This window comes from Pistacia vera, unplaced genomic scaffold (assembly GCF_008641045.1).
Source record: "Pistacia vera cultivar Batoury unplaced genomic scaffold, PisVer_v2 Contig701, whole genome shotgun sequence".
Taxonomy (NCBI): domain Eukaryota; kingdom Viridiplantae; phylum Streptophyta; class Magnoliopsida; order Sapindales; family Anacardiaceae; genus Pistacia; species Pistacia vera.
This window is the reverse complement of record NW_022196559.1, coordinates 303501-325282: the sequence shown is the minus strand read 5'-3', so window position 1 is coordinate 325282 and position 21782 is coordinate 303501. Positions and strand designations below refer to the sequence as shown.

Sequence of the window (21782 nt, the reverse complement as noted above, 5' to 3'; positions counted from 1 at the left end):
ATACCAATGCTTTCAATGCGATGTTATGTTCCTATTGAATATGAGCACTTAACCACCACTTTGATTCATAGGAAAGATAAAGTGTCTTATGAATCTGTTTGTAATGCCTTTTTCAAATGTTTGTGTGGCTGAAATTGAGGAAAATGAGTAAGATTTTGTTTTGATTTGTTTCTTTTGTATCTCACTTTGAGAGTGGATTATGGACTCTGGTTGCACCTATCATATGGGTTTTCTAGCGTTAAGGAACTGGCCGGGGAACAAGTTTTTATGGGCAATGATAATGCTTGTAAAATAATAGGGATGGGTATAATCCATTTGAAATTCTTGATGGATCAATTAGAGTTCTGACAAATGATATCTTCTATTTTTAAAGAAGAATATCAACTTATTAGAAGTCCTTGAGTCTAAAGGACTTAAGTGTTAATATGTGAGATGGTACCCTTAAAGTTGTATCAAACCACTTGTGGTGAGGAAAGGTGTCAGAAGAAACAATAAGTTGTACTATTTTCAATTAGGTACAATTATTAGATTAGCAGCTACAGTCTCTTACAAGGATGTTGATTCAGAAGGAACTAGATTATGATATATGTGTTTGGGACATGTGGGAGAGAAACCATTTCAAGGGTTGGTGAAGTAAGGTTTGTCGAAAATCCTGTAAATTAGAATTTGTGATCATGGTGTTCTGGGAAAGCAGACAAGAGTGAGGTTTTGGAAATGTTCTTGATATGGAAGAAGATGATTGAGGCTCTGGGAGAAGATGTTGTTTTTCTATACTGGAGAAAGTTCGATGTTGTTGTCCAATTTTTGGGTTGGGTAAAGAGATTTGGGCTAAGGCAGTTGCATATGTGTGTCATCTCATTAATCATCTACTGTTAGCTACAATTAAAGGCAAGACTTTGGTTGAGGCATGGTCTGGAAAACCTATTTTTGATTATGACTCTTTACATGTTGTTGGTTCCATTGCTTATTATCATGTGAAAGAGTCTAAGTTAGATCCTAAAGCAAAGAAAGCATTATTCATAGGGATTACCTCAGGCGTGAAAGGATACCGTCTTTGGTGTCCATATTCGAAGAAAATACTGTTTAGTAGGGATGTGACATTTGATGAGTCTTCTATGTTAGAGAAGAAAATAAGAAGCCAGATGAAGGTTAACTTTACTCTATAGTAGGTGAAACATACTCTGCAGTAGGTGGAGTTTGAAACAACAGTTGAACCAGATAGTGTCCACGAGGCAAAAAGTGATTATGAGGTGACTAATATGGATACTATAGATGAATAGGAGATTTTACCCCAAGAATCTCCACAGCAACAAGAATCGATTGCATACAATAGGCCAAGACGAGAAATTCGCAAGCCTACTCGTTTTGTTGATCTGGTGACTTTTGCACTTTCAATCGTAGGTGATGATATTCCTACTACTTATAAAGAAGTAGTTAAGAGTTCAAATTGTGAATTATGGAAACCGACCATGAAAGATCCCTACATAAGAAGGCGATTTGGTGCAAATGGGTGTATGCAAAGAAGAAGGGATTTCCTAATAAAGAAGATGTTCAACACAAGGTTAGGTTGATAATAAAGGGATACACTCAAATGGAAGGTTTTGATTACGGTGAAGTGTTTTCTCCAGTAGTGAAGTATTCTTCCATTATGATTTTGCTAACCTTGATGGCATAGTTTGATTTTGAACTAGTTCAGTTGGATGTGAAAATCGCAGTTTCACATGGTAGTTTGGAAGAGGAAATCTACAAGACTCAACTAGATGATTACAGGGTTGCTAGAAAGGAAAATTGGGTTTGCAAATTGAAGAAATTGCTATATGGATTGAAGTAGTCACCAAGACAGTGGTATAAGCGATTTGATCAATATATGATAGGCCATGGGTAAATAAGGCATGATATTTCACAAGCAGTTAGTATGGTGAGCAGGCATATGCATGATCCAGATAAAGGATATTGGCAAGTTGTGAAATGGTTTCTACGATATATTTGAGGTACTGTAGATATTGGTTTGGTTTTGAGCGGGGTAATGATCTTAGTCAGTTTGTTATTGGTTTTGTATGATTATGATTATGTCGGTGATTTGGATAAGCGTCATTCAACTACTGGTTATTTGTTTATAGTTGCTAAATGACCAGTGAGTAGGAAGTCTACTCTACAGTCTACAGTTGCTCTGTCAACCACAGAAGTAGAGTACATGGCAATTCCAAAGGCTGCAAAAGAGGGAATTTGGCTTCAAGGGTTGCTTGATAACTTGGGAATTGTTTTTAAACACATTAGTGTGTATTGTGATAGTCAGAGTGCTATTCATTTAGCCAAGAACCAAGATTATCATGCATGCTCAAAACACATCGATGGTCGGTTTCACTTTGTGCAGGATTATATTGAAAACGGAGATCGTTCTTCAAAAGATTGGAACGGAAGATAAATCCTGCAAATATGTTGACTAAAGTAGTGACAACGGTCAAGTTCACTCATTGTTTGAGCTTAATCAACATCTTGCAAGTTTGATTGCGCCATTTAACGCATTTGAAGGTGCTGCAAAATTTGTCAAAAGAATATATGAAACTGTTTGAAAGATAATATCATCAAGGTGGAGTAGAATTGTGTTTTTCGCCAAGGTGGAGATTGTTGTAAAATTGGCTCAAACACTTAAAATAGTGGTTTGTGCTTATATCCCACATTGCTTAGTTAACAAAAGGCTAAGGCTTTTGTTAGCTATATATAGGGATGTTAGGCTTTGGTTTGAGTATCCAAATCCATTTGTGGATCCCCACATGTTTGGGAGTTTGTATTTGAGAGTTTCCCTTTGTTTTGGGTAAATTGGTTCTGTACCCATATAGTTTGGGTACTTGTTGTATTGCCCAAATGTTTGTAATGTTCTTCTTTGGAGATAGTGGAGATTCTTTTACAATGCTCGAAGACATAGGTTATAATACCGAATCTCGTTAGTTCCTGGTATTCTTTATTTTTACATTTATTTTGGTCATTTATTTCTGCTTTACTAGTTGTTATTATTATATTCAATAATTAATGTTAGAGTTTGTGTTTCTGCTACACAACACCATTGTGCTGTTGTTCTTAGAAGTGATAAAACGAACACTAGAACAATTAATACTTGGTTGTTTTGAAACTAGCTACAATGGCTATATATTTACACAAGTATATGCTAAATTTAGGGGCCTTTCTTGATGATATCTGGCTGTATCTAATTTTGTGGACGTTGTGAGTTCTTTTATTCAAGTAGGTTATTCAAAATGTGTTGGCTGTCAAATTAAGTTAGAAAAGAAATTTTAGTCTTAATTGGAGAGTGAAATCTTGCTGCCTGTGATAATCAATTCTGTTAACAAAACTAATTTTGATCTTAATTAGAGTTTCGGCAATTTAGTTATATTGAAAATGGCATCATAGACCTCTGATAAGTAACTGAAAAAGTTGAACGTTAGCTAGTTTACATGAATAATGATTGTGTGGTTAATTTATTGAGTATGGATAGAAGACTAAAGTTAGCACCATGACTAAAAAGGAGACCATCAAAATTACAAAAAACCCTTTGATGATTAGATGAGTACAAGTAAAATATTGTCGTTACAATATCATTATACGTCAAGTTTTATGTAACTGCTTGTGAGGCAAATTTTTGTACCATTAAAGAACTTATATGTGAGGTTAACAGCGAAAATAATAACAGAATGAATATTAGTGCAACTAATAGAGAATATTAGTGCAACTAATAGAGAATAATAATGGCATATAATTAACTTCATGACAAGTATAAAATTAATATAATTGATGGAGTACTAAATTTCGGGACAATTCTCAAACCTAGAATCCTCCAGACAGCCAAGTCTCATGCACTCTCAAATTATTTTTCATCATTCTACTATTTGAAGTAAACCGCGCGATATTCAGCTTGAGCATCAAGATGATAAGTAGTGATAATGTTTAACAATAAAAATTAGCTCACATCTCAATCTTATAAACATTTTCTCACAACTTCGACAAGGTAACTAGTAATTGATCAGCTTGCAATTAGACATATAAGACATATTATCAGTGTTCATGTCAGGATTGTGAGATAAAGTTTATGAGATTAAACTGTAAGTATAGTATTGCCTAATGTTTAATTATTACTTCCCGAATTGTAGAATTGAATTGTTCTGTTGCCCAAAGGTTGCAAAGGCCTTGCATTGCTCTTGCAATCTAAGGCCAATGGAGCTCTCAAAGCCTTTACCTGCTTTTTTGAAATCGATCTGATCTGCATATTTTATTAGGCTAGTTAGAATACACTTGAATTTCTATATATCTGAAACTTTTTAGATGCAGACGTTATGATTTCAGGAAACTGCAGGAAAAAAAAAAAGGCTAGCAGTTTCATAAGACAAGAAAATTTGGTTCAGCTTTTAAGAACATTAAAACATTCATAGAAGAGAATGAATGCATATACATAAAAAAAAATTAGTTAAGTACCTCGGGAAGGACACTCCAGAGGACGGCTTCAGTACATGGAGGGGTAGTGAGAGAACCCCTGTATCTGTAATATCTTTGTGTGTTTTGCCTCAAGTATTTGGTATCCAACTTTCCAATTGGAATCTTATTTCCTTTAGTGTTTGGGCCAGCTAGCTTATTCAAGTATGGTTTTATCTGTAATTAATTATAAAACCTTAAGATAATAATAATAATAATAATAATAATAATAAAAAACCTCGTCTATGTCTGCCGAATTCTTTGAATTCAGAGTTACTTTCTGGTTACTTGAATTTCTTTCCTTCAAGAATGGAGACTGTTCAAAATAATGCATACAATGAAGCCACTAATTTCATGATCACAGAGGTGTTATTTAAGCCAATCAAACATATTCTATTTTATTTAAAAAATAAGCTTCATTAATCACTCCATTGCATTAGATTTCATTCTATATTACTGCATGAATTTGTATGTTTGCAAAATTCTGTCAGTTCCTTTAAGCTTTGAGTATTTTCTTTCACTTTCTCATAATTTATAAACGGGTAATTTAGTTCATTTATCTTAAGATTTAGCAATTTTTATAAAGATAAATGTGATGGGAAGTGTACCTCTTGGATTAATGGATCTTGGCGACCATAATTGAAAATACTTGCTACTACAGCAACGCTACCGTCATCTGCCTCATGGACTACATGAAGCGCAGCAGGGTATCTGTAATTTTTTAAACTTGTTAACAGTAGCAACTACATTTTAAAGAATCATTCATATTTAATTACTTTGATTAGCATAATTCTGGAAAATATATCATAATTATTTTCTTAAACAGGTTTTAACTTGAGCATGTGTAAAATTGTAATATGTAGTTAATAAAAAGAAAATTATTCGTCTTTGTCATTTTGTTCCTTTGCTTGTTCTTCTCCTTTTGTCTCCTATCTTTCGCGTGTTTAAGATAGACAAACAAGAAAAAATTAGATTCTCAATCTATTAGGCTTGTGTTTTTGTTTTTATCCCTGGACCTGTTTTGAGGTAAGATGGTCAGTTTTTTTTATGATCTCTCTGTACGTTCTTTCTTTCTTTTAATGATACTGCTTACTTAAAAAAAAAAAAAAAAAAAAAAATGATGCAGAATTTTCTTAGTTATTGGTATAAAAGAATAGAACATACATTTTTCCATCAATTTGGTGTTCTGCAGGAGTATGCCAGTGGATTTGTTTTAAGCTGTATTTTTTACCTTCTGTCCACAAATCTCCAACATATCCCTCAAAATGCACCTGCATGCATACATGAAAGTTCAGTTTAACACGGGCAAATGTTACGTTATTGAGACAAAATTCATGCATTATGCTATTTGAATGCGTGAAAAAGTACATTAGATTTGCAACTTCTGGATATCCACATTAAAAAATGACTATATATCGATGATCATAATTAAACATGAGATTTTGGACCTCGCCAGATGCAGATTAAAAAAGGGCTGTGGAGGTTTAGGAGCGAACCCCAATAACGGAGCCTGAATTGATGATTGTAGCATCTGCAGCACCGCTATAATTCGTGTATAAGGGTCCTAAAGTTTTGTTGAGGAGGGCTTGACTGGTTATTATGTTCACTGGAGATTGGTGATTCCCTGATTCGCATGCTTGGAAAGATGGACTCAATTTTCCCCAGTGTTTTGTGCCATTTAACTCTCCATTGTAACTAAACGGAACTGCATTATGCGCTGCAAGTAACAAAATGAATTATACAATTAAAACACTTGCAATAGAAATGGTATCTAAAGAACTAAAAATTCTTAAGCATTGATCCAAATTTTGACCAAAAAAATAACTATATAATGAACTCCTGAGTCCTGAGAAAAAAAAATGTTAAAAAAAAACATTAAAAATAGATATAAAAGTCGTGGCATTAAGAAGATTATACCGTCATCAAGAGTTGCAAAAGCAACACCTAGGAGCAACGCAATTGCTAAAATTGAAGTGCAGAATTGAGGATTCATTGAATTGTTTATTCTTAGTCTAGCCAAGAAATAAATTATTCCTCCACAGAGAACAAACAAGAATAATTGATGCTACAATTGATGGCTATATATATATATATATATATATCCAAGTATCTGCTAAATTTAGCTACATTTTTCTGAGGCCACATTATGTTAAAACAAAATTTGATCTTAATTGGAGAGTCAAATCTTGTTGCGTACTAATATTGAACTTTAACTATCAATAGGCATTGAATTTTAATCTATTTTAGAAAATGACCTCAAAAACTGAAATAGTCGTCCTATAATCTAACCAATTTACATTGAATCACATGATTGTTTAATGGTTAGAAGACAAGCATTATCCATCAATAATCTATAACATCAAAATTAATTACAAAAACAGTATGATGTTCCAATGAATACACAAGAATTAACTAATTAATGTATGTATAACAAGATTAACTTATGAAATATAAGAGTAAATTATAATTTACTGCTAAAAGCAAATATAGGAAGCTCACATAATGGTGCATTAATATATAACATATTCATAGAGAATGGAAATTAAATTATGGCATACATATATAATTAGACTAGCAAGAAATTATTTTAGGACCTTCTCATTAGGATTCATCAAACTCTTACGGTTAGGGTAACTTAATTGCATATCTGAGGGTTTACCTTAAAATAAAATGAATTAGGAAGATTAATTGCATATTCATGTAGATGCAGTTGAACCATGTATCACAGAGAAGAAATTGAAGACTATATATAACATTGTTCTGAAACCCAGCCCGGATAGAACGGTTCAACTGGTAGAACTGGGAACAGGAGCCTCCACCAATTCAGTCCGAATATAAACAAGATCTAAGCAATTGACACAGAATGACCTGCAGTAGGAAAGGTTGAATAGTATCGAACCGTCGGTCTGACCGGCCCGAGGCCCAAACCGGGTCACCAAATTTACATACCCGGTTTAAAGAAAGGTATAAAGAATGTTGTTCACGTCTATTTTAAAAAAGATGCAAGGAAGACGTAAAATCATTAAAATATTCATCCTATTACTTTTCACTATTAGCCTCACAAGCACTTACAAAAATCTTTAAGAAACAAACATAAAGGCTCCGTTTGGTTCACAATTTTGTGTTTTTGGGAAAAGTTTTTTGAAAAAAGTTAAAAAAAAGTTGAATTAGGCCGGTATTACGATGTAGGATTTACAAATTATAAAATACCCCCTATGTTTTTTTTTTACAAAATACCCCCTATAATAAAACATTAAAAGTTAATAAAAACACCCCCAACTCACCCTCAAATACGGACAGCCGGCCACCACCGCCGGAGGGTGGTCGGAGTCGCCGTATCGGTGCATGACCGATTGGATCTTGCCGGTCATGCACCGATATGGCCTTTTCCGGCTAGATCCACGGTGGATCTGGCCGGCAAAGGCCAGATCTATGGCTAGATCTGGCCATTGACGGGCAGATCTGGCCGTATTTGCCTGTCAATGACGGCCGTCGTTACTGACTGATTAACGGCCAGATCTTTGGCCTTAGATCTGGCATTTTTCAGCCAGATCTACCGTGAATCTGGCTGGAAAAGGCTAGATCGGCGCACTACCGACCAGATTCAGCCGGTAGTGCGCCATCCTACCAGATTCCGGCCATTTTCCGGCAGTGGTGGCCGGAATCTGATAAATGTGGATTGTTGGGGTGTTTTTATAATTTTTTAAAAAATATTTAGGGGTATTTAATTAAATTAACAAATTCAGGGGGTTTAAAAAAAATTAAAAAATATTGTGAGTTTTTGGGTATTTTACTGTTTAACTTTTTTGAGAATACTAAAAGTTAGTATTCCCAAAATGCAACCAAACGAAGCCAAAGATATTCTAATGACAAAATATTATACTTGTACTCATTGAATGATCAACAAAGGATTTTGTAATTTTGATGGTCTCCATTTATTGTACTCATTTAATCATCAAAGATTTTGTAATTCTAATGATAATATATTGTACTTGTTCATTAAATCAACTCTAATTTCCATAAATTGATGAGTTCGAACATAAACATAAACGAAAAAAAGAAAAGAGTTACGCTATTGTTTTTTGAAATAAATAGGGTGATATTGTCATTTTCCAATGAATGTTTTATGTTAATATATCTGTGAAAATGACACTGTTAACCTTCTGCCATTATTTTCAATGCCTGAAATGGAATTTTGAAGAGATGTTTTTAGTTTTCATAAGTCAAAAGTGATGTTTTCCTTAAACCCATAAATAACGATGGAAAAATATAAATTACATTGACTACATTAAACAAAAAAACAAAAAAACAAAAAAAAACCAAATTAAATAATCTTAATTAACAGAAGCTTCAATTTGATTTTCTTTAAAAGTAGTGGGTGCATTTGTAACCTTCAACGTTTTTGTAACCGTAAATCCTAAACTTAAGCATGCATATGTGGGATATGATCTAAATTTGACGATATATAACACCACTTATATTTGGCTATATGTTTATTGATATTATCAAATATAGCATTTAAATCTATGAATAACTTTGTTTTGAAAAGTAAGAAAGCATCCTTCTAGAAACAAAAACGACCAGTTTATTCAATTGTTTAGGTACTAACTACGTATGACCAATCTTGAATTTTGATCTATATGTATCACCACCACCTGTACTCTAGAAGACTAAGCCAAAAGGTATCTTTCTCTTTATTATTCTCAATTTCTTAATTTCTTAATTTATATGTGTTCCTCCTGAAGCCATACATCAGCATCAAGTTGCTTAACGTTATATACATATATTTTCAACTTGTTAAATTCAATCTCTCATCTAAAAACAAGATATATATCTTTTAGTTGCTTTCAATTAACTCTTCTTTTCCTTCAATTAACAGTTTGTCTTTTGTATTGATTCTGAAAATATGGAGGCTAAAGAGTTGATTAATATTGTTGAAACGGTTCAATCAGAAGGCAGCAGTCATGAGGAATTACAAGATGTTGATGAAGCCGAAGAAACACTCTCTCTATGCGATCTTGCAGCATACTGCAGCCAAGAATCAGAAAATTACAGCTCGATAAACGATGATTACTCCAAAGAACAGAGCTCGTCTGATGAAGATTTCTTCGAGTTCTTTAGTGAAGACTTCACCGCATCAACTTATCCGAAAGACAACATCATGTTCTGTGGAAAACTCATTCGCTACAAAGAACATCCCGTCAGGGAACAAACCCAGATTACAAATAATACCGTTGTCAATAAGAAGAAAAAACTAATAATGAAGAAAAAGCGCATCGTTCCATGGAAATCATTCTCATTCAACAAAGCAAAATCAAGCACCACTTCATCGAAGCAACAACAACAGAGAGAAAAGGGTTACAAGCCACAAAATTACGAGTATAATAATGATTCCAATACAGTATCTCCCATTGCAAATTCAATAAAGTCAAGATGGTATTTGTTGGCATTTGGTTACGGAAGGTTTCCTATAGAAACGGAGTTGAGAGATATAAAGAAAAGACAGAAGCGGAGGAGTAATATTCCCTATGCAACAATGTTTCGATTGGACAATACGGGCGGTGAAAAGATTAAGAGAAGGAATGAAAAGAGATCATCAGGGAGAAGTTTGTGGAGATTGTGGAGAGTGCTTAGGGTTTTGGTGTGTAAAAGTCAGGAAGCAAATAATCTTACTTAGTTGATCCATATGTGACATCTCTATTTGGTTGATACATACGGGGAATGGTATTCGTAATAGTCACACAGATTTGGAGTTGCTGAATTGGACAAGATTCACTATGTAATATGTATACCAGAATCTTTTATGCTATGTACTCCTCTGAATATGGCTCTTCTTTTAAGGAGGCCAAACATGCACTATAAATATAAAAATGTCAATTTACATGTTCTTCATTTTAAAAAAAATAGACGTGAACAATATTATTTAATCTGTATGCCTTTCCACTATTGTATAAGTCTTCAATCTCTTCTATGTGATAAACATGGTTCAAATGAGTACACTCAAATATCCATAACACCATATCTATATTTATCTCAATATATACATATACTGTACATGTATATATCTTTAAATATATATATATGATATACATATACATATATATTTAAAGACGACTAAGAGAGTCGGCTGACAGGAGATAATTTAGCGAGTTAGCAATTTTGAGTATTTAAAAGTGCGAGAGAACTTGATTGTATTGAGGATTATGGGTTTGAGAATTGTCCCGAAAATTATGTCCTCCATCAATTTTATTAATATAAATTTCTTTTATATTTGTTATGTAGTTAAAAGTTGAACCACGTAGCTTATTATTTATTTTGTTCAATAATTAGTATTTTTCATTATTAGAGTATCTCTAAGGATACTTTTTATTTTAAATAACATCTTTTATACAAATAAAGAATTTCATATAAGTAAAGAGCATATCTTTATTAATTTATAAATATAAAGAACAAAATTTTTATTCAAATCCAATGGGTTCTTTAAATTTAACAAAGATGTTCTTTATTTTCAAGAAAGAGACTTAATAGAAGAGAGAATTAATAAATAAAATGCATAAAAACTTGCAGTTTATTAATTAAAATTATAATAGAGGGTGAAATTCGACTATTTAAATGTGGAGAGTCAAACTCACTCTTTAATTTATATTTAAATGATAAATTGTCTGTTAGAGCATCTCCGATGTTGCTCTTTATTTTGAAGGGCATCTTTCATATAAACAAAGACCATCTTCATTAATTTTTAAATATAAAAAACACATTTTTTATTCAAATCCAATAGACTCTTTAAATTTAATGAAGATATTCTTTATTTTTAAGAAATAGACTTCATAGGAGAGAGAATTAATAAATAAAATGCATAGGAACTTATAGTTTATTAATTAAAATTAGGATACAGAATGTAGAGAGTCAAACTCATTCTCTAATTTATATTTTAAAAATAAAAAGTATATTGGACTCTTATTTTTATAGATAGACTCTTTAAAATAAAGAGTTTGGGTCATATAAAAAGTCATTTGGAGATGCTCTTACACTCTTGTTTTTATAGATAGACTCTTTATAATAAAGAGTTCGGATCATATAAAGAGTCATTTGGAGATGCTCTTATTAGATATATTTATAGTGTAAGTTTGACCTCCTTATTTAATTATGTACATGACTTTTTGTGCTCTCATTTAATTAAATGTTAACTAGTTAGGAATTAGGATCCAAAAAACTCATTGTGAAAACATTTTACCAAAACATTAATATGATTGATAATATATTGATTTAACTAAAGAAAATATTCAGAGTACAAAACGTAAAGTAGATAAACGATCCAGGTCTTCACTATGTTCAGCATTCATTTGCTTTCTGACTTTTACACACCAAAACCCTAAGCGCTCTCCACAATCTCCACAAACTACTCCCTGATGATCTCTTTTCATTCCTTCTTTTAATCTTTTCACAGCCCTCGTTGTCCAACCGAAACATTGTTGCATAGGGAATATTATTCCTCCGATTCTGTCTTTTCTTTATATCTTTCAGCTCCAATTCTGTAGGAAACCTTCCGTATCCGAATGCCAACAAATACCATCTTGACTTAATTGGATTTGCAATGGGAGATGCTTTATTGGAATCATCATCATACTTGTAATTTTGTGGGTTGTAACCCTTTTCTCGCCGTTGTTGTTGCTTCGATGAAGTGGTTCTTTGTCTTGCTTTGTTGAATGAGAAAGATTTCCATGGAATGATGCGCTTCTTCTTCATTAGTAGTTTTTTCTTCTTATTGAAAATGGTATTATTTGTGATCTGGGTTTGTTCTCCGTCGGGATGTTCTTTGTAGCGAATGAGTTTTCCACAGAACATGATGTTGTCTTTCGGATAAGTTGATGCGGTGAAGTCTTCACTAGAGAACTCGAAGAAATCTTCATCAGACGAGCTCTGTTCTTTGGAGAAGTCATCATTTATCGAGCTGTAATTTTCTGATTCTTGGCTGCAGTGTGTTGCAAGATCGCATAGAGAGAGTGTTTCTTCTTCTTCAAGATCAAAATCTTGTAACTCCTCGTCACAACTGCCTTCTTGCACTGGTACAACATTATTAATAAACTCTTTAGCCACCATATGTCCAGAATGAATACAAAAGAAAAACTAGTTGTTTTGATGAGAGATTGAAATTAGCAAGTTGAAAATATATATGTATATATAGAACGTTAAGCAACTTGACGATGATGTATGGCTTCTGAGGGAACCCATATAATATAAATAAAGAAATAATAATAAAGGAGATGATATGCTTTGGCTTAGTCTTATAGAAAAGCAGGCCGTGGTGATGCATATTGATCAAAATTCAAAACTGCTCATACGTAGTACCTAAACAATATACTGGTCGTTTCTGTTTCTAGATGGATGCTTTCTTCCTTTTTAGACTAAACATTTAAAACTTTATAACATATAAATAATGCTATCTTTATAATATTTAATAATATCTTTATAATGTTTATTTTTTGAGGCTGCAAAAATATTTCTGCACATAATTGTATGCTTCTAGTGAATTGAAGATTCCTGTGACGTGTTTGATTCCCACATCGAGTACTGATTTGGCCAGCTTTAATATCTTCCAGTTTTGACTTTATTCAGCTTCCTTCTCCCGTGGCGGAAAAAACGTTGAAGGTTACAAATGTAAGCACCACTTTTAAAGAAAATCAAAGAGAAGCTTCTGTTAATTAAGACTATTTAATTTGGATTTTTAATTTTAATTTAGTCAATGTAATATATATTTGTTTTACTTATTAATAGGTTTTAAGGAAAATATCACTTTGTACTTATGAAAACATAAAAATAGAACATCTAAAATTCCATTTCAGACATTGAAAATAATGACAGAAGGTTAATAATGTCATTTTCCATGATATATTAACATAAACAAAAAAAAAAAAAAAATTTAATTTTTAAGCCATACATAGGAAAATGATAATATCAGCCTAATATTATTTATTTTATTATTTCAATAAAATAAAACGTGACCCTTATTGATAATATAACGCATTCTTTTTTCTTTTTCTTTTTACATTTATTTTCTTGTTTAAAACTTTAAACTCATCAATTTTTTTCAAATTAAAATTAGTCTGTTAAACTCCCGTCAAACACTCTATTGAAAAACTCAAGAAAGAACTTTTTAACCACAGTATAATACTTCTGTCTTAATTCCAAATGAAAGCGAAAAGGCTTATATATATATATTGCTTTGACCATCTAAATTTTATTAAATATAATTTATGTATTAAAAAAAAAAAAACCTTTTCAAAAATCCTTTTTATGATGAAACCTCTGTTCAATGAGAAGTGACTACAATTGGCGTCTAATATTTGTGATCTGCCACGTGGGCGTTTCTAGAGTGATGTGATCTCAGCTTTCAGGGTGAGCAGTCCAAGCCGTCTGATTTTTATCTAGAATTAACCAATGAGTCAAAATTTCTGGTTATTTATTTATTATTTTCTCCCAATTGATTTAATTTTTAAATACTTGTAAAATAAGCTTATAGTCACATATTCCGCAAAAGAAAAAAAGCATATATGTACTAGTAACTAAACCAATGTGAAATTCTCAATTTTATATATGCCATGTGGTTTGATTACATAATGTTAAATACATGTTGAAAAATATATTTCTTTAAATTAAGTTGACATACTGGACTAACGACTTTCCCCTTAATCCTCTCAATGAAATTATTTGTTATTTGAGATGAGTAAGACGTGGCATTAATGTTTTAATAATGACAAAATGTACAAAACTATTAGTCCTTAATTAGTATTTTCATTGAACTACAATACCTAGACAAATGACGCGTTTAATTCAAGGAATATTGTATTATTAGGAATGATATATTAAATGTGTTTAATTAAATTAGAATAAATTGATGAGCATATTATATAGATTACTGAATCACCATTCTTTTGTAATATTATTATATTGTTATTATTATTTGGAATATTTTTTAACCCCTTGCGTTGAGATCTTGCTAAAATACCCCAACCACATCAAAAGTTTAAATTTTAATAAAAATACCCCCACCTACCCAAGCCATTGCCGGCCACAGCCGCCACCACTACCATCGATCGTGGCCTGAATGGCGCACGACCAAACGGGTCAGCCGACGGTGGTAGACGGTAGTCCTCTTGGGTTGCTGAGGTGTCATGGTAGGGTTCATGTAAATTGTTTTCAAAATACGGATATCATTGTCCAAAAATTGTATTACTTAGGGGTAAAATTGTAATAGCAGGGTTCATGTAAATTGTTTCCAAAACGAGGGCATTACTGTCTAAAATTTTTATTAATTAAGGATAAAATTGTAACAAAATTAAGATTACCAAGTAATCTTAGAATACTTAAGAAAATTGTGGTATTCTGATTACCACCTATATAACCAATAGTGATTATTATTGGTATTGGAGGATCGGCAAAATCTTTTATTATTTGACAATCAAACATGGTAATGTCAGTAATATAAATAACATTATGAGAGTAGTGGGGGATAACCTCCAACAAACGCACCTTAATTGTAAGTTGTGTTTTTTAAATTTGACGTTCAATAATATTATAAAATATGATATTTTTTTTATAACAATTTCTCTTTAAATAAAAATTCCATCTCAATAATGTCACTTACAAGATGTTAAGTATGTTTAGCTTTCATAATTTAAGATTTTGTTGTTTTCCATTACTTGAGGAAAAAATAAAATCTATGTGAGTGGAATATATATATAGACTTGGGCAAGGCTCGGTCCCAACTGGGCCCGAGACTGGGCCTCGAAGGATTGGTCCCAAAACGGGATCGGTCCTTCAAGGACTGCATTGATGAGTGATAAAATGATATATATATTTCGTGATTTTATGGGTAGATTGTAGGGAATTCGTGACTTTAATGGATTATTTTTATTCAAGTTTCTTTACATATTTCTATTTGCAAGAATCACGAGTATGTGTATGATATTCAGGTTTTTAGGCGAAAAAAGTGATGAATTTATGCTCACACGATGGTTGGAGGCTTTGTACATGCTAAAGGGGAAAAAAAAAAGGATCTTGAAACAGAAGAAAGGAAGTTAATTTGCTGGATGGCATCGCAGCATGGTTTTTATGCGTCGTGGCATGGTTTTTCTGCGCCACGGCATGAGTTTTCTGTGCCGTGGCATGAGAAGATGAATTTGGATTGAAAGTTCATGCCGCAGTGTGACAAAGTTTTATGTTTGCGGAAGAATTTGGCGCCAGAAAATCACACCGTGGCGTGGATCGCAAGAAAAATAAAAACCTCACCTTTTCCAACTCCGACTTGAACTTGTATTTTCCCAAAAATACCCCTAGCAAAGGAAAAGTATAAATAAGACTTTGTAATTTATTTTAGGGATACTTTTTTACCTAAATTGAGAGTTACTTTTTATCAAGAAAGAGAAGGAGATTCTTCCTAGGGTTTGGCTTATTCATGCTTTTGGGGGAATTTTAGGTTTGCTCTCTTTAATGTCAATGTGTAACTAAACTCTTATTTAGCGATGCAATGTAGCCTAATCGGAAGGCTCTATGTTTAAACATATATTTATTGTTATCAATTCAATGAAAATCTGGATTCATTCATGTATTTATTCTGCCTTTAATTTTCATTATTGTGTGACGACACTTAGTGTGAATTAGTAGGTTGTTTGTGTTGAAGTTATTGAATGAATGATTAGTATTTTGTGCATATGCCTTGACAAAATATTAGTTGGTTCATGATATCTTGAATAATTAGTGTATGTGCATACGCTCTGACAGATGCGCCTTTGTTCTTGATTTTGAGTATTCTTGTGTTTAATGGGTTTTTAATTCATAGGTTAAACTATACGCCTTAGTTAGTCTTGTGTTAAAAATACTAAGTTAATCCCAAACGCCTTACGGTAATACCTTGATTTAGTGAATGTGAACCCTAAAGACTGAATTGATAAACAATAGAGAGATATTTGACATAGAGCTGGATAATTATGGTGAAATTGGAGCTCTAGGTTTTGGTCAATTGGGTTTTAGATAATTTTAGTAGTTGTTTAATTTTAGTTTTATTCAGTTGTTGCTTTTAAAGTGATCTTCCTTAATTCTTCAGTATTAAGTCTTGTTTTAAGTTTTAATTGAACCGTAGTTATTAGGATTAGTAAGTTGCTTACAAATCTCTGTGGGATCGACCCTTGCTTTTGCACACTAGACAACGAGAGCGATTCATGCACTTGCAAGGTTACAAAATTGTTCATCAAGGTATCTCATGGGCCGAGGACCGTCTTAGGCCCATGAGAAATATCAAGGCCTAGAATGGTCCCTAGGACTAGTCCTAAGCCCATAGGATCAGTCTTGGGACCGGTCCCATGGGCCTGGAAAGTTCCTGATACCCCCCTCCCCAATTTTTTATATATTTGGGGCTAAATTGAAAATATGTAGGACCATAGGGGGATTTATGTAATTTTTAGGGGTGATTTGTAATTTTTTTAATTAATTAGTAAATAAATAAATAAATATAAAATAATGGTTAATTGGTTATAAATTTAGGGTGTTTTTAATTTAAACTTTAAAGAAATAATTTAATTTTAACATAAATATAATATCCACACAATCACACTTCATAAATAAACAATTAAATAATTTTTTTTAATTAAATTAATTTACATCGTCCAAATCTATGTTTCTGAAGAGGTTGAGTAGTTCGGGATCTTTAAAGTGTTGTTGTAGTCTTTTGTCTACATGAGTTCAATCCCGTAGACATGTTATGACTTCTATCTCATTGGTTAAAAAGTATCTTCTGTCTTCAACAATGCGACTAATTGAGAAGGCTGACTCGGATGCAATTGTCGAACTGACACAAATAAAATATCACGTGCCATTTGGGCTACAATTGGGAATCGACTTGCATTTTGGCTCCACTATTGAAGCAGATCCATCTCACATTTCTCCTTCTTCATCATGTAAAGCATGTCCATTTGTAGGTACCGATGTAGCTCATTCGGTCCATGTTTGTATGAGTTGGAGCTGCTACTTCCGTCATGTTCCATATACGTCCATATGCTCGATCCTTATTGATAAATGTCTTCATTAGGGTCCTGGTCATCTTTGTTGCCGCTGGTCATTCCTTTGTACCTAGTCTCATACAAAGAAAAAAGGATTTTCAATTTTCTGTTAAAGTCTATCAAATAAGAACTATAGTCATAATCTAAATGCTGGTCTATCTTAGTAACCATACATTTAAATGCGTGTAATTTAAACCTATGATCTACAATAAGACCTAATCCATATAAGAATGGAATATTTAACCAATATTTTTGGTATTTTTTTTTTCATTTTTAGAACAATGTCGCTTATATCTTCATCATATCTATGTTTAGCAAAAGTTTTAGAAATTTGAAGTAAAATATCTAATGCTGCATTAGTAGTAGGATAATAAATATCATTTAATGTATTAGTAGAATCGTAAAAAACTTTAAGAAATAAATGCAAAACATTGCAAACCGTCCAATCCTAATTGTTGACAACTTTGTCCGGATAGTTCTTCGAGTTGACGAAATTTGTAATTTGTCTTGCGATTGGCACAACTCTTTGCAACATCAAGTATGTGGAGTTCCAATGGATAGGCATGGCTAAAATTAAAATACTAAGAATGAAATTATATAATGATTAATGAAAAGTAACCAATATAAAATATAAAGTAGAATTAATAGTTATAACCAATATTGAAATACAACTCAAATTATAAAACCAATTTAAGAAAGGACCCTAAAATAAATTAGATTTCTAAGGACCACAAATCATATTAAGAAACTACATTACAAAGAAAATGAATTGAGTAAATTGACTATTCTTTCTGTCTTCAGCTTCTTGGTTATAATTATTGTAATCAGATTACATAATGCTACAGCCAATAGAAGCCATACTCCCAATAGCCAATGCCGTCTCTAATGTTTGAAAGGCATTCCACCATCCTATCTGAAATTTAAATTAATTTGAAACTTATATATATATATAATTTAGATGCCTCTTCTAATTATGGAAATATAAATTTTTTAATGGCAATCTATATAATTACCATATCATTCACCTATTTAATTAAATATTTATTAATCAATCTCTTTTACAAATTTATTCATTCACTTTCTGACTCATCAATTTATATATATATATGTATATTATTATTCATAATTGAATATAAAATATAAGTCAAATTGTGTTGTGAATATTAAATATATGTCTTACCTTTAATTAATTATCTTATCAGATATTTAGATAAATATATAACTAAGAATTTGTAATCAACCACTAATTTGGAGAAAAGAAAGAGAAAGTTACCTTTGCAGGTTCAGGTTGAGCGAGAATAAGAGGCTGAGGTATGCATGGCTACATCATAAGCACAATTTTTATCACATGAATGAGAAACAATATTTTAAAATGTTCATTCAAATTGAGAATATCAGCAAAACTAGCATGGAGTTGATTGAATCAACAAATAAAGTAATAAAGAACTAAAAGCAAAATTAATTAAGAGTAAAACTTCGTCAATGATGTTATTAGAAATATTTGTATTTTTTTATATTAAAGGTTGGATAAAATACAAATATATCTTTCTATATACAGACGGAAATTTTGAAATTCTTTAAAAAACGTCTCCCCTGAAATTACAAAAAAACAAAAAAAAAAAAAAAATCCTTAAAATCATCATACAAATACCTTGAAATTTTACTAAATTAATTTGTTTAATTTTCATATTTTTCTTGTATAAAAATTTTATATTAATTGATCAAATCTAGAGAAGTTGCATTTTTTTAATTTGATTCTTTCTTCTTTTTCCGATCTATTAAAACAAAATGAATTAGAAAATCATAGATTGCTTACGGGATTCATGTTTGTTGTGCCCATGGAAGGCCCTCTTCTCGACCTGAGCAAAACGTAACTATCCAAGAATTGCGTGTGGCGGTGGCGAAACGTTCGCCGGCGGTAACAAGTGGAGCAAAGATCGAAGGCATCGCCAGGACGATCAAAACATATAACACATGTAAAATACAGCCCTTTCAGGCACGCTCGGCACTCGCTGCAACAAACGGTACGAGTCTTTACCATATAATACAAAGTGAGAACCTCCCAGAAATCCAGGCTACCATCACGGTTGCGGTCGAGTTCAGTGAAGAAACTGGGATGAATCCATTGATAGCCTCGTTGTTGAAGGAATTGAACGAACTCGATCAGGCTTACCCTGCCATCTCCATCCGTGTCCATTGATTTGAAGAAGTTCCATGCCAGAAGTTGAAGGTTTTTTGACCCGTTGTTGTAATAAGCTATTGAGGCTTCACGTAATTCCTCCACTGTTGGGTTGGAAGTTCTGAATGTCTGTTTATCTAAAGCTAGAAATGTTTAATCTTTCCAGAGTTGGAAACAGTCTACTTGACACGACTTGGAATTATTTAATGGGTTAGTTTCGTGAGTGTTTGATGCTAACATTAATAGATAATTTAGTGTACAGTCTGGAAGCTAGAAATTGGTAGTTCATCCAAATATTTATTTATTCTTTTTATTTTATTTTATTTTATTTTATTTTACTCTAAACTAAAATCTGCCCACATCATCGCACAGCACTCTACCTGCAGCAAGCCTCGTCGCGAACAGCCACCATCCTAACCGCCACAGGCCTCAATGACAAACCACCCACTGGCTGAACCCCCACCCCTATCTCGCCGCCCCGCCGACTGCAACCCCATCACAGCCCCACAAGGCTCGCTGCCAGCAACCCCACAAGCTTTGTCTATGGAAACTAATACTTCGTCTCAATCCTCACCATCTTTCAGGTTCTTTAATTCTTTCTTTCTCCTGTTTTCGATGATTTTAATGAAGGAAGTAAAAACCACTAAATGAAATGGTGGTGTGGGTTTATTGAATTTGTTGCTGTTGAAATTGATTAGCTTCTGCATGTCATCATCATTTCAAATGTTGGAAACACAGCGACTTTAACAATGCTTTGAAGGCCTTTGTATGAAGGACTTTTTAAAAAGGCTTAATTGAGATTATGTGATTTGTTGCAACATGGTTTGATGTTAGAAAAAGGAAACATTTACTTTTGGTAAAAAGAAATAGAAATTTTTTATTTTCTTATATTTTAGAGCAGGAAATATCAGCTTTCCCCTGGGGACCTTTATATGATAGCAGACTAGCAGTTGATTGAAGTGTTTGTATTACTGAAGTGCTATTTTTCCACTTACGTAATTAAATTTGCCAGATAAGTAGTTAAATATCTCATAATATGGAACCGGATTTGTATTAAATATTAATGCAGTGCCATTTCTCCGGTTACGTAATTAAACTTCCCAGCCGCCTTTGTCAGCAGCCTTTCAACATTATCAGGAACCAAACACACAGTGATTTACTTATTTATATTCCCCAAATAAAAGCAAAACTAACATAATCTCACAATAAACAAAAACCAAAATCTCTTGCAGTAAGTAAATATGGCTTCCTTTTCAGTTTTTTCAACTCCAACTTCTTCGTTCTTTAACAAGGTTGAATCAATTACATTCGCAAAATATCCACTTGAGCTCATTTCTCAATATCCAATATTTCCTTTTTTTTTTTTTTTTTTTTTACTATTATTATTAAAAAATTTGATTGATTATATTTTTACTATGACATCTAATTAGAAATTTGTATTACTTTTTGTTCCTAATAGAAAGGATCCTGGTTGGTTTAGGTTCTCTTCAACTTCACAATTATCTGTTCACAAATGCAAGAACTCCAAGAAAATTGTATCGGTNAATAGAGCAATTCAATTAGACAAAATCGATTCAATTATGTCTCCTAAGGATAAACTCTTATTATTTGAATATTCTATTTTTAATATAACACAATTTAAAATAAAATACATCTAATAAGATTTTATTATATATCTATCTTATACAAAGTTTTTTCATAATGAAGCTATAAGTTTTTCATTTGGAAAGACTTTTTTAAAGAAAACTGTTATGCCTAAAAAATCAAGGCTAACATAAGCTTACATCAGTGAGCACCAATCAGAGTTCAAGAAGGTTTTACGCCACCTAGAATCTGCCACGTTGCCCCAAGACAAAAAGATTATGGTTGTCACCAACCCAATAAGATCAAGTTTTATCTATGAATGAATGTGGTCCACGCAGCTATCCAAGCCCCACATAATTTAAAAATATTTCATAAGTTATCAGCCAATGGGAACCAAGGAAGGACTTGCACAGCACCTACCAACTTGTAGACTTGTAATCATTACCTTGAAATCAGCGGCTATAAATAGAGGACTCCCCTTCACGAAATCGTGATGCATG

The 21782-nt window shown here is 32.5% G+C and overlaps 4 protein-coding genes across 4 annotated transcripts; 1 reads left to right on the top strand and 3 right to left on the bottom strand.

Moving 5' to 3' along the window:
• Positions 1–4276: 4276 nt before the first annotated feature.
• On the bottom strand, positions 4277–6457 carry LOC116114165 (alpha carbonic anhydrase 1, chloroplastic-like). The gene is made up of 6 exons (XM_031400315.1): positions 6382–6457; positions 5961–6181; positions 5629–5735; positions 5073–5175; positions 4468–4641; positions 4277–4342 (listed from the first exon to the last, which is right to left on the bottom strand). The coding sequence occupies exons 1-6, from the start codon at positions 6455–6457 to the stop codon at positions 4277–4279; spliced, it is 747 nt and encodes a 248-aa protein (XP_031256175.1).
• Positions 6458–9370: 2913 nt separating this feature from the next.
• On the top strand, positions 9371–10141 carry LOC116114164. The gene has a single exon (XM_031400313.1). The coding sequence runs from the start codon at positions 9371–9373 to the stop codon at positions 10139–10141; it is 771 nt and encodes a 256-aa protein (XP_031256173.1).
• A 1655-nt stretch (positions 10142–11796) lies between these two features.
• On the bottom strand, positions 11797–12564 carry LOC116114163. Its single transcript, XM_031400312.1, has one exon. The coding sequence runs from the start codon at positions 12562–12564 to the stop codon at positions 11797–11799; it is 768 nt and encodes a 255-aa protein (XP_031256172.1).
• A 5784-nt stretch (positions 12565–18348) lies between these two features.
• On the bottom strand, positions 18349–20195 carry LOC116114162. Its single transcript, XM_031400311.1, has 4 exons — positions 20117–20195; positions 19336–19841; positions 18793–18840; positions 18349–18432 (listed from the first exon to the last, which is right to left on the bottom strand). Exons 1-4 carry the CDS (start codon positions 20193–20195, stop codon positions 18349–18351), a joined length of 717 nt encoding a protein of 238 aa, XP_031256171.1.
• Between the last annotated feature and the right edge of the window lie 1587 nt (positions 20196–21782).

What these genes read in the sequence shown, in the direction of transcription:
- LOC116114165 (XM_031400315.1), bottom strand. Translation starts at nt 6,457, where the DNA reads ATGAATCCTCAATTCTGCACTTCAATTTTAGCAATTGCGTTGCTCCTA. An exon ending in CACCAAATTGATGGAAAAAT is followed by an intron (nt 5,176 to 5,628) that starts GTATGTTCTATT and finishes AAAAAATTACAG; the next exon opens with ATACCCTGCTGCGCTTCATG. An exon ending in TCTGGAGTGTCCTTCCCGAG is followed by an intron (nt 4,343 to 4,467) that starts GTACTTAACTAA and finishes TTTTTCCTGCAG; the next exon opens with TTTCCTGAAATCATAACGTC.
- LOC116114164 (XM_031400313.1), top strand. Translation starts at nt 9,371, where the DNA reads ATGGAGGCTAAAGAGTTGATTAATATTGTTGAAACGGTTCAATCAGAA.
- LOC116114162 (XM_031400311.1), bottom strand. Translation starts at nt 20,195, where the DNA reads ATGGGGTTGCAGTCGGCGGGGCGGCGAGATAGGGGTGGGGGTTCAGCC. An exon ending in TGTCATTGAGGCCTGTGGCG is followed by an intron (nt 19,842 to 20,116) that starts GTTAGGATGGTG and finishes AAACATTTCTAG; the next exon opens with CTTTAGATAAACAGACATTC. An exon ending in CTCAACCTGAACCTGCAAAG is followed by an intron (nt 18,433 to 18,792) that starts GTAACTTTCTCT and finishes TTTAAATTTCAG; the next exon opens with ATAGGATGGTGGAATGCCTT.
- LOC116114163 (XM_031400312.1), bottom strand. Translation starts at nt 12,564, where the DNA reads ATGGTGGCTAAAGAGTTTATTAATAATGTTGTACCAGTGCAAGAAGGC.